Source organism: Myotis davidii, unplaced genomic scaffold (assembly GCF_000327345.1).
Source record: "Myotis davidii unplaced genomic scaffold, ASM32734v1 scaffold64, whole genome shotgun sequence".
NCBI lineage: Eukaryota > Metazoa > Chordata > Mammalia > Chiroptera > Vespertilionidae > Myotis > Myotis davidii.
The window spans coordinates 4,238,847-4,250,864 of record NW_006296226.1 but is presented as its reverse complement, the minus strand read 5'-3'; the positions used below and the strand labels follow the sequence as shown (position 1 = coordinate 4,250,864).

The following is a 12,018-nucleotide window of genomic DNA, read 5'->3' as shown; positions in this document are numbered from 1 at the left end:
GATAAGCCTAATATGCTAAGTGTCTGGTTATCCAGTTGGCTGTTCAACCAATCAAAGTGTAATATGCTAATGATATGCTAAGGCCGCTCAACTGCTTGCTATGACATGCACTGACCATCAGGGGGCAGATGCTCTGACCAGTAGGTTAGTTTGCTGCTGGGGTCCAGCTGATCGGGACTGAGCAAGATGGGCAGGACACACCTTGGAGCCCTCCATGGCCCCTCCCCAGCTGGCCGACCTCCCACATCCTTTCCCGGCCCTGACCATGCACCAGTGGGGTCCCTCAACCTGGCCTGCGCCCTCTCACAATAAAAAAACAATTGGGGACCCCTTGGAGGATGTCTGAGAGCCAGTTTCAGCCTGATGGCAGAACAATCAGTTTCCTTGACACACACTGACCACCAGGGGTTAGACCAGCCGTGGGCAAACTACGGCCCGCGGGCTGGATCCGGCCCGTTTGAAATGAATAAAACTATTGAAAAAAAAGACCGTACTCTTTTATGTAATGATGTTTACTTTGAATTTATATTAGTTCACACAAACACTCCATCTATGCTTTTGTTCCGGCCCTCCGGTCCAGTTTAAGAACCCATTGTGGCCCTTGAGTCAAAAAGTTTGCCCACCCCTGGGTTAGATGCTCAATGCAGGAGCTATCAGAAGCCGGGCTTACGGCTGGCAAGTGCACCAGTGCTGTGGCAGGAGCCTCTCCCGCCTCTGCAACAGCACTAAGGATGTTCAACTGACGACTTCGGAGGATGGGCCTAAGCTGTCTGTCGGACATCCCCCAAGGGCTCCCAGACTGAGAAGGTGCAGGCCAGGCTGAGGGACCCCACTCTCCTTAGTGCACGAATTCCGTGCACCGGGCCTCTAGTATACATATAATATGGAAAAAGAGGGGAGATAATATATTATGATCAAGTAGGGTTTATATTTGGAAAAGGCGTTTTAAAAAATTCAGTTCCCATTTATGTTAAAAGCCTTAGCTAATGAGGAGTAGAAGGGAACTTTTTCAACCTGATAAAGGTATGAAACTACAATAAACGTTCTACTTAGTGGTGTAAGACAGTGCTTTCCCTCTGAAATTAGGAATGATGCAAGGTTGTACAATACAAGGTCAACGTACCAAAATTGTATTTCTGCATACTATCAATGATTAATTGCTACATAATTTTAAAGTGTTATTTACAAGTCCATTAAAAATTATGAAGTATGTAGGGCTAAATGCATCAAAATATGTGCATGACCACTCCACTGAAAACCATAGAACGTTGCTGAGAGAACGTAAAGAAGGCCTCCATAAATGCAGAGATATCATGATGTGTATAGTTTGGATGACTCAATTATTAAGAAGAGAACTCTTCTTAGTAAGTACTTGATTTCAAGAATTCCTGTAAAGCTGTAGTAATCAAGACAGTGTAGGAATGGCACCCTATGGTTTAATTGAGGAGCTGGTGATTTTGGAAGGAGGACTGACTGAAAGGGGCACTAGGGACCTTGTGGGGATGGTGAAATTTTCCTATGTCTTGATTATTGTGTTCATAGGGGTGTATATGCAAGAAGTTGTCAAACTGTAAAATGTGGGTAGATTTTATTTTACCTAAAGTATACCCTAATAAAGTTGAATTTTTAAAAAAATCCATATTTACAGGGTAGTTTACCTCATAGATTTCTCCAGTTTTGAGATGGGAATATATAATTTTTAAAAAGCCTCTTCCATTTATCTCTTTGGAACATGACTAGTAGGCATTCAGTAGTTTTTAGTATATTGTTCAATAAAATACAAGATTGATGTAGGCTAAGTATTTTGAATACTTATTTTCATAATACAAATTTTGGAAAGCGTGATGTATCCTTTTATACAAAGAACTAGAGGCCCAGTGCACAAATTCATGCACAGGTGGGGTCTGGCTGGCCTGCCGGGATCGGGGCCTATCGGGCCAGGCTGGCCCGGGGGAGGGGCCGCAGGTGGTTGGTGGGCCGGGCTCACTCCTGATCGGGGTTAGGGGCGCTTATTGGGGGTGGGGCCAGTTAGCCCCTTCCCCTGGTCGAACTCCCGGGGGAGGGGACAATTTGTATATTAGCCTTTTATTATATAGGATAATTCTTCAAAGTTATGTATTCAGTGTAATAGAATTTCCTCATTTCCTGTTGACTTTTATTGGATTATGGCTATATGGTTGCTAAATTATATTTTCCACTTTCAGATTATTTTTTTTTAATATATTTTATTGATTTTTTACAGAGAGGAAGGGAGAGAGATAGAGAGTTAGAAACATCGATGAGAGAGAAACATCTGAGAGAGAAACATCGATCAGCTGCCTCCTGCACACCCCCTACTGGGGATGTGCCCACAACCCAGGTACATGCCCTTGACCGGAATTGAACCGGGGACCTTTCAGTCCATAGGCCGACGCTCTATCCACTGAGTCAAACTGGTTTCAGCCACTTTCAGATTATTATACTTATCAAATATTTAGATACAGCCATTTTGGGGTCATAAAGTAACCCAAAATTGATTTTTTTATTTCATAAAGTAACTTTTTTGATTTCAGAAAGTAACTTGCCAAGACTGGATATCTGGGTTCATAGTCTATGCTCATAATATACCTATGGCACTTTCATAATGTTATAGAACAATTAACCTACAGTGGTGATTTATACACATTTTTTAAAATAAAAATGTGTTACCACTAGTCTTTATTTCAAAGTGCAGCACAAGCCCAAATAGTTGTAGTATTAATCTTTTTTTCTCACACATAGTTTTACAGAGATTATGTATACCTCTGTAAAAGAAACGACCTTCTTAATATTCTTTCATTTATTTTAGAATAGTCTGGGTAAACTGATATAAACCTCTTGCTTTTAAAATGTTTTTTCCGGTATTTAACAACCTTTTCTGGTTAAGAAAACACAAGGTGGTGGTATTTAGTCTAGCCATTTAGATCTACAGGGAGGATGCAAAAAGGCACCCTTGCTTTTACTCCTATCCAGGGTGCGATGTTTGGTATTCTTAGCTAGTGACAAAATTATAAGCCACATAAATGTGCACATACATTGAAAATTTATAATGTAAATTTGCTTGCTTATTTCTAGGAATGATAAGACAAACGCTTTGAGATTTAGCCCTAGTTGGGTGGTGCAGTATACACCAAAAGGTAGCAGGTTCGACTTCCAGTAAGGCAGTGCTTCTCAACCTTCCTAATGCCGCGACCCTTTAATACAGTTCCTTATGTTGTGGTCACCCCCAACCATAAAATTATTTTCGTTGCTACTTCATAACTGTAATTTTGCTACTGTTATGAATCGTAATGTAAATATCTGATATGTAGGATGTATTTTCATTGTTACAAATTGAACATAATTAAAGCATAGTGATTAATCACAAAAACAATATGTAATTATATATGTGCTTTCTGATGGTCTTAGGCGACCCCTGTGAAAGGGTCCTTTGACCCCCAAAGGGGTCGCGACCCACAGGTTGAGAACCACTGCTGTAAGGGCACATACTAGGTTGTGACTTTGACCTTGGTCGGAGGCAACTGATGGATGTTTCTTTCTTCCTCTCGAATGAAAAAAAAAAACTTGATTATAAAATGACACATATATCCCTGGGTGAAGATTTTTACAAGGTTACATTTAAATTTTAGTTTGAATAATGCATTTTTCACCTGTTAGCCATTTACAAAAATCATCTCAACCTCCATCTCTTCATGTGCTGAAATTAAGATTTAACTGAGTATATTTCTATATGTCAACTCAAATAGGGCAGTGTAAATGAAAACTGTGTGAAAACTAGAAATGAATGGACAGAGTCTTTAGAGCAAGAAAATGACATGGTACACTATTTTAGGTTGATAATGTAGGATCTGAGACCAGGCAAAAGAGGAGTGAGACTAGAGAAGTAGAAGGGGACAAGATCGTAGATGAGGTTGGTGACATTAAGAGTGGAGATGAAAAATATAATTAGTCATTTTGGAGGGAAAACTTACTTCATGGTGATTGATGAGAAAGAAGAGGGAAAAGAAGGAATCTCTTGCCTACCAGATTATCAATATCTGACTGCCAATTTTCACAGTCTGGCTAACCATTTACTATACACAGACACAGAATTGAAAGGACTTCTAAGAATTGATAGTCTTTTGGCTCTGTGTAGGATGCTGCCTGCATTCATGAACATAGAGAATTTGGGAGAAAATGCTGGTTTGGTTAATAAGTCAACTTATTCACCTGTAAGCAAGTAGAGTTCCATGCCACAGATACGGGTATAAAATAGTATTACCATAATTTTTATGTGGTACTCATGAAATTTATTTATTTAGGAGCACAGACATCTGATTGTAAAGTTCCATTAATATTTGGGAAAATGATAATTTTAGGCCTTTTGAAAGATAGTATTTTCTTCCTAATAGTGCTACGTATGGTATTTAGTATTTAAGAAAAAACACACATAACTGTAGTGAAACCTTTGGCTTTCAGATAATTTGCATTCAGTTTTATACAGTGCTATATCTGGGGGAGAGGGACATTTCTGGATCTTACATATATAAATTTGAGTATTTGTTACAGAAATGTCAGTCTAGTTATTGTCAATGTTAAAATAGTAGGATTTAGATGAAATTTGTCTGTGAACTGGGATAATTATTTTACAGCAGTGGTTTTCAGACTCTAAGGTTGCATCAGAATCATCTGGAGAACTTGTTAAAGCACAGGTTGCTGGGTCCTGCCTGTAGTAGATCTAGGGTAGAGCTGGAAATTTGCATTTTTAGCAAGGTGATCATGCTTATGTTAAGAACTACTATTATATAATAAGGACTAAGATTATCCTCAGAAACCACAATTTAGCCTCAAAAAATAACTTTGAAAAATAAATAATCTCTAAGAAATAGATTTAATTTTCATAAACATATAGCTCAAATCCAAATCCCCTTAAGGTATGATAAATACAAGATTTTTGTTATAGTGTTCCCTAAAAGCTATTGTTCGTACTTATTTAGCAACAGAATAAATTAGAAGAATATATTTTAAAATACTGTAAGGACATTATAAATGTTCTCTATTCACAACAAATAGTTGACTATTTAGAGGTATTTGGTGCTTCTAAATATGTAATTAACTTACCCAGTAATTTCCTTGGAATTAAACATGCTTACATTTTTAAAGATTTTAATACCTGTGTGAAAAAAACAAAAACCTCTTCACTCAAAGATGAATGGTCCTTTTCTCCTCTTACCCCATGTATCCCATTATCCCCAAAATTTCAAAACCTGAAACTCTTGGAGGATCAGTATTGTCACAATACATATGATTAATATAGTATGTCAACCCAAATTAGTTTCAGTAATTTTTTTAAAATCTTATTTTTTTAGCTAATGGGAATGACAACAAGAAATTTAAAGGAGATAGACCTCCCTGTTCGCCTTCCCGTGTTCTCCATCTTCGCAAAATTCCAAGTGATGTCACCGAAGCAGAGGTCATATCATTAGGTCTACCATTTGGCAAAGTAACTAATCTTTTGATGTTGAAAGGAAAAAGCCAGGTATGTAATATTTAAAGATTGACCCATCGTTATATCTCTGGGTATTAGTGTTAAAGATGATTTTTATTTTTTTGAACTTTTCTAAATTGCATTTTCTAAATTTCATTCCATTTACATAAAGTAGTTTTTAAATTATAATTTTTTGTGTATGACAAGAAACAACAAATAAAAATATTAACATTGACTGGTCTTTTTCCCTTAATAAAAAAAATTGTATTTTTAATTACAAAATGGCTTATGAAAATATCCTGTGATTACCAAAAGACCCCAACAGAAAAAGAGAGAAAATATAAATTATACCTCATTTGGCAAATTACAGGACATAGAAGTTTTCCAAAATCTATATAGAAATATTTATACTATTTTAGTTATAGAATTAATAAGTAGCTTCTTTGATAATTTCAGAAGTTAATAGGTTTTTCTTAAGAGAATATGCTTCTGTGGTGATCATTTCAAAAATATAGTACATGTCATATTGATATAATCGCATGCTTTCTTGTTCCATTTCAGACCTCACTGGGATGAATATTTTAGTTCTCTCCTAGTTCTCTTTTACATTGAGCATTGTTGCAAAGAAGCGGACAACAAATTGAGCTAGGCCCTAGACATTGTGTAGTACATTGGGATATGTCCCTATGTTTCTTACACTTCTCATGAATAAGTTTAAGAAGCACATTTTAAATGTATTTATAAATAAGTTGCTTGATTAGCAATAGACCTGCTAGAGCAGCCATGGGCAAACTATTGCCCACAGGCTGGATCCGGCCCGTTTGAAATGAATAAAACTAAAAAAAAAAAAAAGACCGTACCCTTTTATGTAATGATGTTTACTTTGAATTTATATTAGTTCACACAAACACTCCATCCATGCTTTTGTTCTGGCCCTCCGGTCCAGTTTAAGAACCCATTGTGGCCCTGGAGTCAAAAAGTATGCCCACCCCTGTGCTAGAGGCTGGATGATGATGTCTAAATTATGCCCAGACCTTTAGTAAACTATAGACTAACATCCCTGTTTAATTCGGACGAGATTATTAAGATCTGTAGAAGTTAAATAAGGTGTTAGTCCTTGTTTTGTCTGCATACTTAATCTTCCATCTCTTGGAGATAGTACATGTACCTAGATATTTATTTTAACACAGTTGCCTTTGTTGAGAATACTTGGTTTGCATGGTTTGAAAAGAGCCAACATGGCCATGTCTAATGGTTGTGGTATGTGTAACAGCCATGTATCATGTATATTATCATATTTCAGTAGTATATCTGCAGTGATGGCGAACCTATGACAGGCGTGTCAGAAGGTGACACGCGAACTCATTGTTTTGGTTGAATTTTCTTTGTTAAGTGGCATTTAAATATATAAAATAAATATCAAAAATATGTCTTTGTTTTACTATGGTTGCAAATATCAAAAAATTTCTATATGTGACATGGCACCAGAGTTAAGTTAGCGTTTTTCAAAATGCTGACACTCCAAGCTCAAAAGGTTCGCCATCACTACTATACAATATGTCAAATGGCTAGGAGAGGCAACAGGCAACATCATACTTTCTTCCTCTGTTGCTACTGTTGTTTTTGGGGTTATATTTATCGGTAGTGCTAATTGACTTATGTTGATTGCTTGTCTTTTGTTTATAAATACTATTTGAAAAACATCTTGTCAGTGATATACTTTAGCAGGAGATTCAGATGTGAGTCACTAGAACTACTTTTAGGCGTAATCTTTCCCATGGTACTTGGAAGTAGAGTGTTGAAGGCATAATGGGGATTATTTTCACCAGTCTTTCTGTGGGTAGTAATTTGATTTTCTTTCCACTCACATTATGAAAATTGATCCTTTTGACTGGATACTTTAGAAAAACAGAAATAAAACCTTTGCTGGACAATTCATTAAATATGAATTCTTAGGTTTTATATGATTTCAGGAAAAAACTTCTTATGACAAGAATCATGTACTATTCCAAATACATTGTTTAGTTTTTCCTTTGTGTGACTGATATTAAACATTGAGTTAATTCTTAATATGTAGTAAAGAGTTTGTAGGAAAAGACCCTCTCCTCATAGAGTGAATATTATTAAAATACTACAGTTGTTCAATTTTTTTGTTGTTGAAAAAATGATTACAAACAAGGTAGGAGATACTGCCATAGCTATTTTTACCTTGATCATTTTTATCCTTTGTTACAAATACTAGAAAAAGTATATTACTGATACAACTGGATAGTGGATTTAAAGTGTATTGTGGATTTTTATACCTTTTAGATGGTATAAATGACTCAAAGTCTAAATGACTCAAAGTCTGTTTTATTTCTTGAAGATGAAGGAATTTTATTTGTTTATTGTGGATCAGTTAATTAATAGTATTTGATCCACTGTTGTTGGCTAGCATCACTATTTAGTAGAATGTTTTTAGTTCATTTAATCAATTCAGTTGTGACATTTGATTAATTCAGTTAAGCATCATATTTAACATTTATTAAGTTAATAGCCTAGAATATTTGCCAAATGGAAACACTTGCCAAGTAAGTAACAAAGAAAGTTAAATTTATAGATACATGCCATTTCCTGTGTTGAATAAATTTTGTTAAGTACATACTTTACAAATAAATTATAAATGTTTTATATATAATTTGAATTGCTAACTAAGTGCTTTATTGTAGTAAAAAATGAATTGAGTTGTCTAAAAATTTGCGTTGATTTAAAATGCATTTTAAATTTAAGATGTTCGTAAGGTGGTTCTGAGGGTTCAGAGTGATTAGTGCATGTCTATATTTTATCTTTCTAAAGAACTGTTAAGATAGGTGGCAAAACCTGCCACCTTAAAGCTTTATAAGTATCCTATTACTGTCAGATAAGTTACAGGAGTCCTGATAGCCAGAAGAAGCCATATATAGAATAAGATATAAATACCAAGGTTTGTCTTCCATCTTAACTCATCTTATGTTACTCTGCAAATATTTATTAGTAGTACAATGATTACAGATAAAAAAAAATTTTGCTTGAATGATTTGACTTATTATGGGAAGTTCTTCTGTTTCCCTAATTTGAACAGTTGAGCCTCTGCTCCTGAATGCTCTATTTAATTGTATTCATAAACTGTTTAATAAAAGGGTAAAGAAGAACAGATGGTCATGCCCCATCTCTGAGACTGTTTTAACAAAGAACTGTTAAATCTCAACTCCTGAAAGCATCTATTCATAGTGGTGATGCACACATTTTTAAAATACATATATATTTTTTTATTGATTTCAGAGAGGGAAAGAAAGGTAGAAACATCAGTGATGAGAATGAATCATTGATCAGCTGCCTCCTGCACGCCCCCACTGGGGAGTGAGACAATCTGGGCATGAGCCCTGACCAGGAATCAAACCATGACCTCCTGGTACAGAGGCCAATGCTCAACCACTGAGCCACAATCGCCAGGCCACACATTTACTTTTGCCTTTTTAATTCTAGATTTAGGAGAAACAAAAATAAGAGAAAAATAAAAAACTACATAAATAATCGAATCAACTGGCAATTTTCAATCCCAAATCCTTTACTGAACTCAGCTTTTCAAGTATGTTCCCAATTAATATCAGCAATACACATTGAAGCAAAAGTCTTTTCATTCTCTTCATCACATTGAAGCAAAAAAATCTTTCCATCCCCTTCTTTCATGAGAACAAATATACAATTGCTATATATATGCACAGATATATATATATGTGTGTGTGTGTGTGTATGTGTGTGTGTGTGTGTATATGTATATATACACACACATATATATGATTTATTTATTTACTTTTATTTTTTTGGCCTGGTCCTTGCCTTGTGGTGAGTGGCTTGAGTTGGTACAAGGTGGGGCTGCATGTGTGTGAGGGGCAGAGATGGATTGGTAACCACAGGATACCTAGTCTGTGTGTAGAACAAAAATCAATTTAGTTATCCAGAGATAGCTAACGAACATTTTGCTAATATTTTGGTGTGTGCCCCTTCTTTATTCAGATGTATTACTGTCTATGTATATTATTTTTTAAAAAAATATTTTTAAATTGATTTTTTTACCGAGAGGAAGGGAGAGGGATAGAGAGTTAGAAACATCGATGAGAGAGAAACATCGATCAGCTGTCTCCTACACACCCCCTATTGGGGATGTGCCCACAACTGAGGTACATGCCCTTGACCAGAATCGAACCTGGGACCTTTCAGTTCGCAGGCTGATGCTCTATCCACTGAGCCAAACCGGTTAGGGCATATGTATATAATTTTATTTAGGTTGACAATGCATGAGTTTAGAGCAACCTAGAATGACAAAATAGTTCTTAGCTGTCTTTCAAAAACCACGAGTTTTCACTTTACCTTCTTGTGTTTCTTGCAGGCTTTCTTAGAAATGGCTTCTGAGGAAGCTGCTATTACTATGGTGAATTATTACACTCCTGTTACTCCTCACCTTCGAAGCCAGCCTATTTTTATTCAGTATTCCAATCACAGAGAACTTAAGACTGACAATCTACCTAATCAAGCTGTAAGTATTAAAGGCATTTTTAAAAATAGCTATAAGCACCTATGGTATAATACAGGGGTGGGCAAACTTTTTGACTCGAGGGCCACAAATGGGTTCTTAAACTGGACCGGAGGGCCGGAACAAAAGCATGGATGGAGTGTTTGTGTGAACTAAGATAAATTCAAAGTAAACATCATTACATAAAAGGGTACGGTCTTTTTTTTCAATAGTTTTATTCATTTCAAACGGGCCGGATCCGGCCCGCGGGCCGTAGTTTGTCCACGGCTGGATATCTTAAGATTAATTTTCTGTTTCAGAGGAAAAACAAAAACATGTTTTTTTTAATCCATCTTAGCATGATTTATTAGTAAAGATTGTGTATGTAAATTTCTTTCCCGAAAGCTTAAACATAAGAAAGTGAAGCCATGTTTGAAGTTTAAAGTTATGGTGTTAAAAATGGCAGATATTTAGTTTTCTCATGAAACTGTTTACATGAGAAAAAAAATTTTAATTGTTATGTATCTCTTAAAATCTCAGATCTAAAGGAATTTTAGAAGTCAATCCTTTCTTTTACAGAATATATAACAAAGGCATTGAGAAGTTGAGTGATGTTTCTATTGTGATGTTACGTAACTGAATTTAAGATGTTAATAAGAATTTGTATAGATATATTTAGTAAATGATTTATAACTTCAAGATGAATGTGCAATATAGAATATCAACATTTCTTAGCTAAGAAATTCCAGTTTTTATTTTGGTGTAGTTCATGTTGAATCTTTTGTGTCTTTTCAGGTTGATTTTTAAGTAATTAAAATAGTAATTTGAAGATTTTTTATTATGTTAAGTGCATTATGTTTGGCCCCTATGTTCTTGCTCTAGGCAAAAGAACTCCTCCAGCTCTTGATTCTGTGTTGAAAGTTATTTATAATGTAAGCTGTTGACTTTAAATTATAGTTTTCCATATTATTAAAAATGGACATTTCCTGTATACAATCTTTAATTTGTTCTAAGAGATACTAATCTATATATATAAAAGCCTAAGCGACCTTTATGACCGAATGACTGGTCGCTATGACGCACACTGACCACCAGGGGGCAGACACTCAACGCAGGAGCTGCCTCCTGGTGGTCAGTGTGCTCCCACAGCCAACCTCCCCCATCTGGCCAACCTCCCGTGGTCCCTTTCCCCGACCGGGCCCCAGGCTTAGATGGGGAGCCAGGGGTGTGTGGCAGTGGACGCGGCCTCTTTTCTAGGGGGCCAAGGGCCAGCTCCCTCCTTGCAGCTGGCGGCCGACCTCCCGTGCCCTGTCCCTCCCCCAGGCCAGCAGGCCCCTATCAGCCCGCCGCCCACCCTCTGCAGTGGCGGCACGGTAGCAAGGGAAGGAGGAGGGGGCAGGTGGGGAACCATGCGATGGTGGGGCTCTGATGATGGCAGTGTTGATATTTAGCATCTGTTCCTTCTACACCCAGCCCGGTGACTGTTGCCTCCTCTCCCGACCCTGCCAGAGCCTTTGGGCCCCAATTGGCCTGGCCCTGATCACCGGCCAGGCCTAGGGACCCCACCCATGCATGCATTGCGTGCACCGGACCTCTAGTGTCATATAAAAACTATATAAGCTTAAGAGTAAATTAAGTATTAGATATTTTTAAATAGTGTAGACTTTTTAAAATGCAAATTGCCTTATAAATAAGATACATGGTCATAGTAAGACATTAAAACAACATAGAAAAGTTTTTTTAAAAAGCAATTTAGTTACTTAGAGATAACTAGCATTTTGCTAACATTTTTGTGTGTGCCCCATGTTTACTCAGGTATGTTATTGTCTGTGTGTAATTTTACAAAAATGGGACTCTAATGTTTTGAAAGCTATCTAAACTAATACAAGAGAAAAATGGTAATTGGTGTACGACCGATACCCTTTTCATTGGCTAATCAGCAAGATATGCAAATTAACTATAAAGATGGCGGCTAATTTGCATATTGCAGGCAGGATGGAAC

The 12,018-nt window shown here is 36.6% G+C and overlaps 1 protein-coding gene and 1 long non-coding RNA gene across 8 annotated transcripts in view; one reads left to right on the top strand and one right to left on the bottom strand.

Annotated features, from left to right (window-relative positions):
* The window catches only part of PTBP3 (polypyrimidine tract binding protein 3), a 78,197-nt gene that overhangs the window by 29,341 nt on the left and 36,838 nt on the right, over positions 1–12,018 (top strand). For 6 of the 7 annotated variants that reach the window (XM_006771187.2, XM_006771186.2, XM_006771188.2 and 3 more), the window contains 2 exons: positions 5,367–5,536; positions 9,894–10,040. In XM_006771187.2, the coding sequence (XP_006771250.1) occupies positions 5,367–5,536; positions 9,894–10,040 (317 nt within the window). The remainder of the gene's footprint in view (positions 1–5,366; positions 5,537–9,893; positions 10,041–12,018) is intronic. The other variant, XM_006771189.2, reaches the window with a different exon arrangement.
* LOC107184305 overlaps positions 1–12,018 on the bottom strand; it is a 20,166-nt gene that overhangs the window by 5,368 nt on the left and 2,780 nt on the right. Inside the window, exon 2 of the long non-coding RNA XR_001515124.1 lies at positions 1,043–1,048. This is a non-coding gene — a long non-coding RNA (uncharacterized LOC107184305). The remainder of the gene's footprint in view (positions 1–1,042; positions 1,049–12,018) is intronic.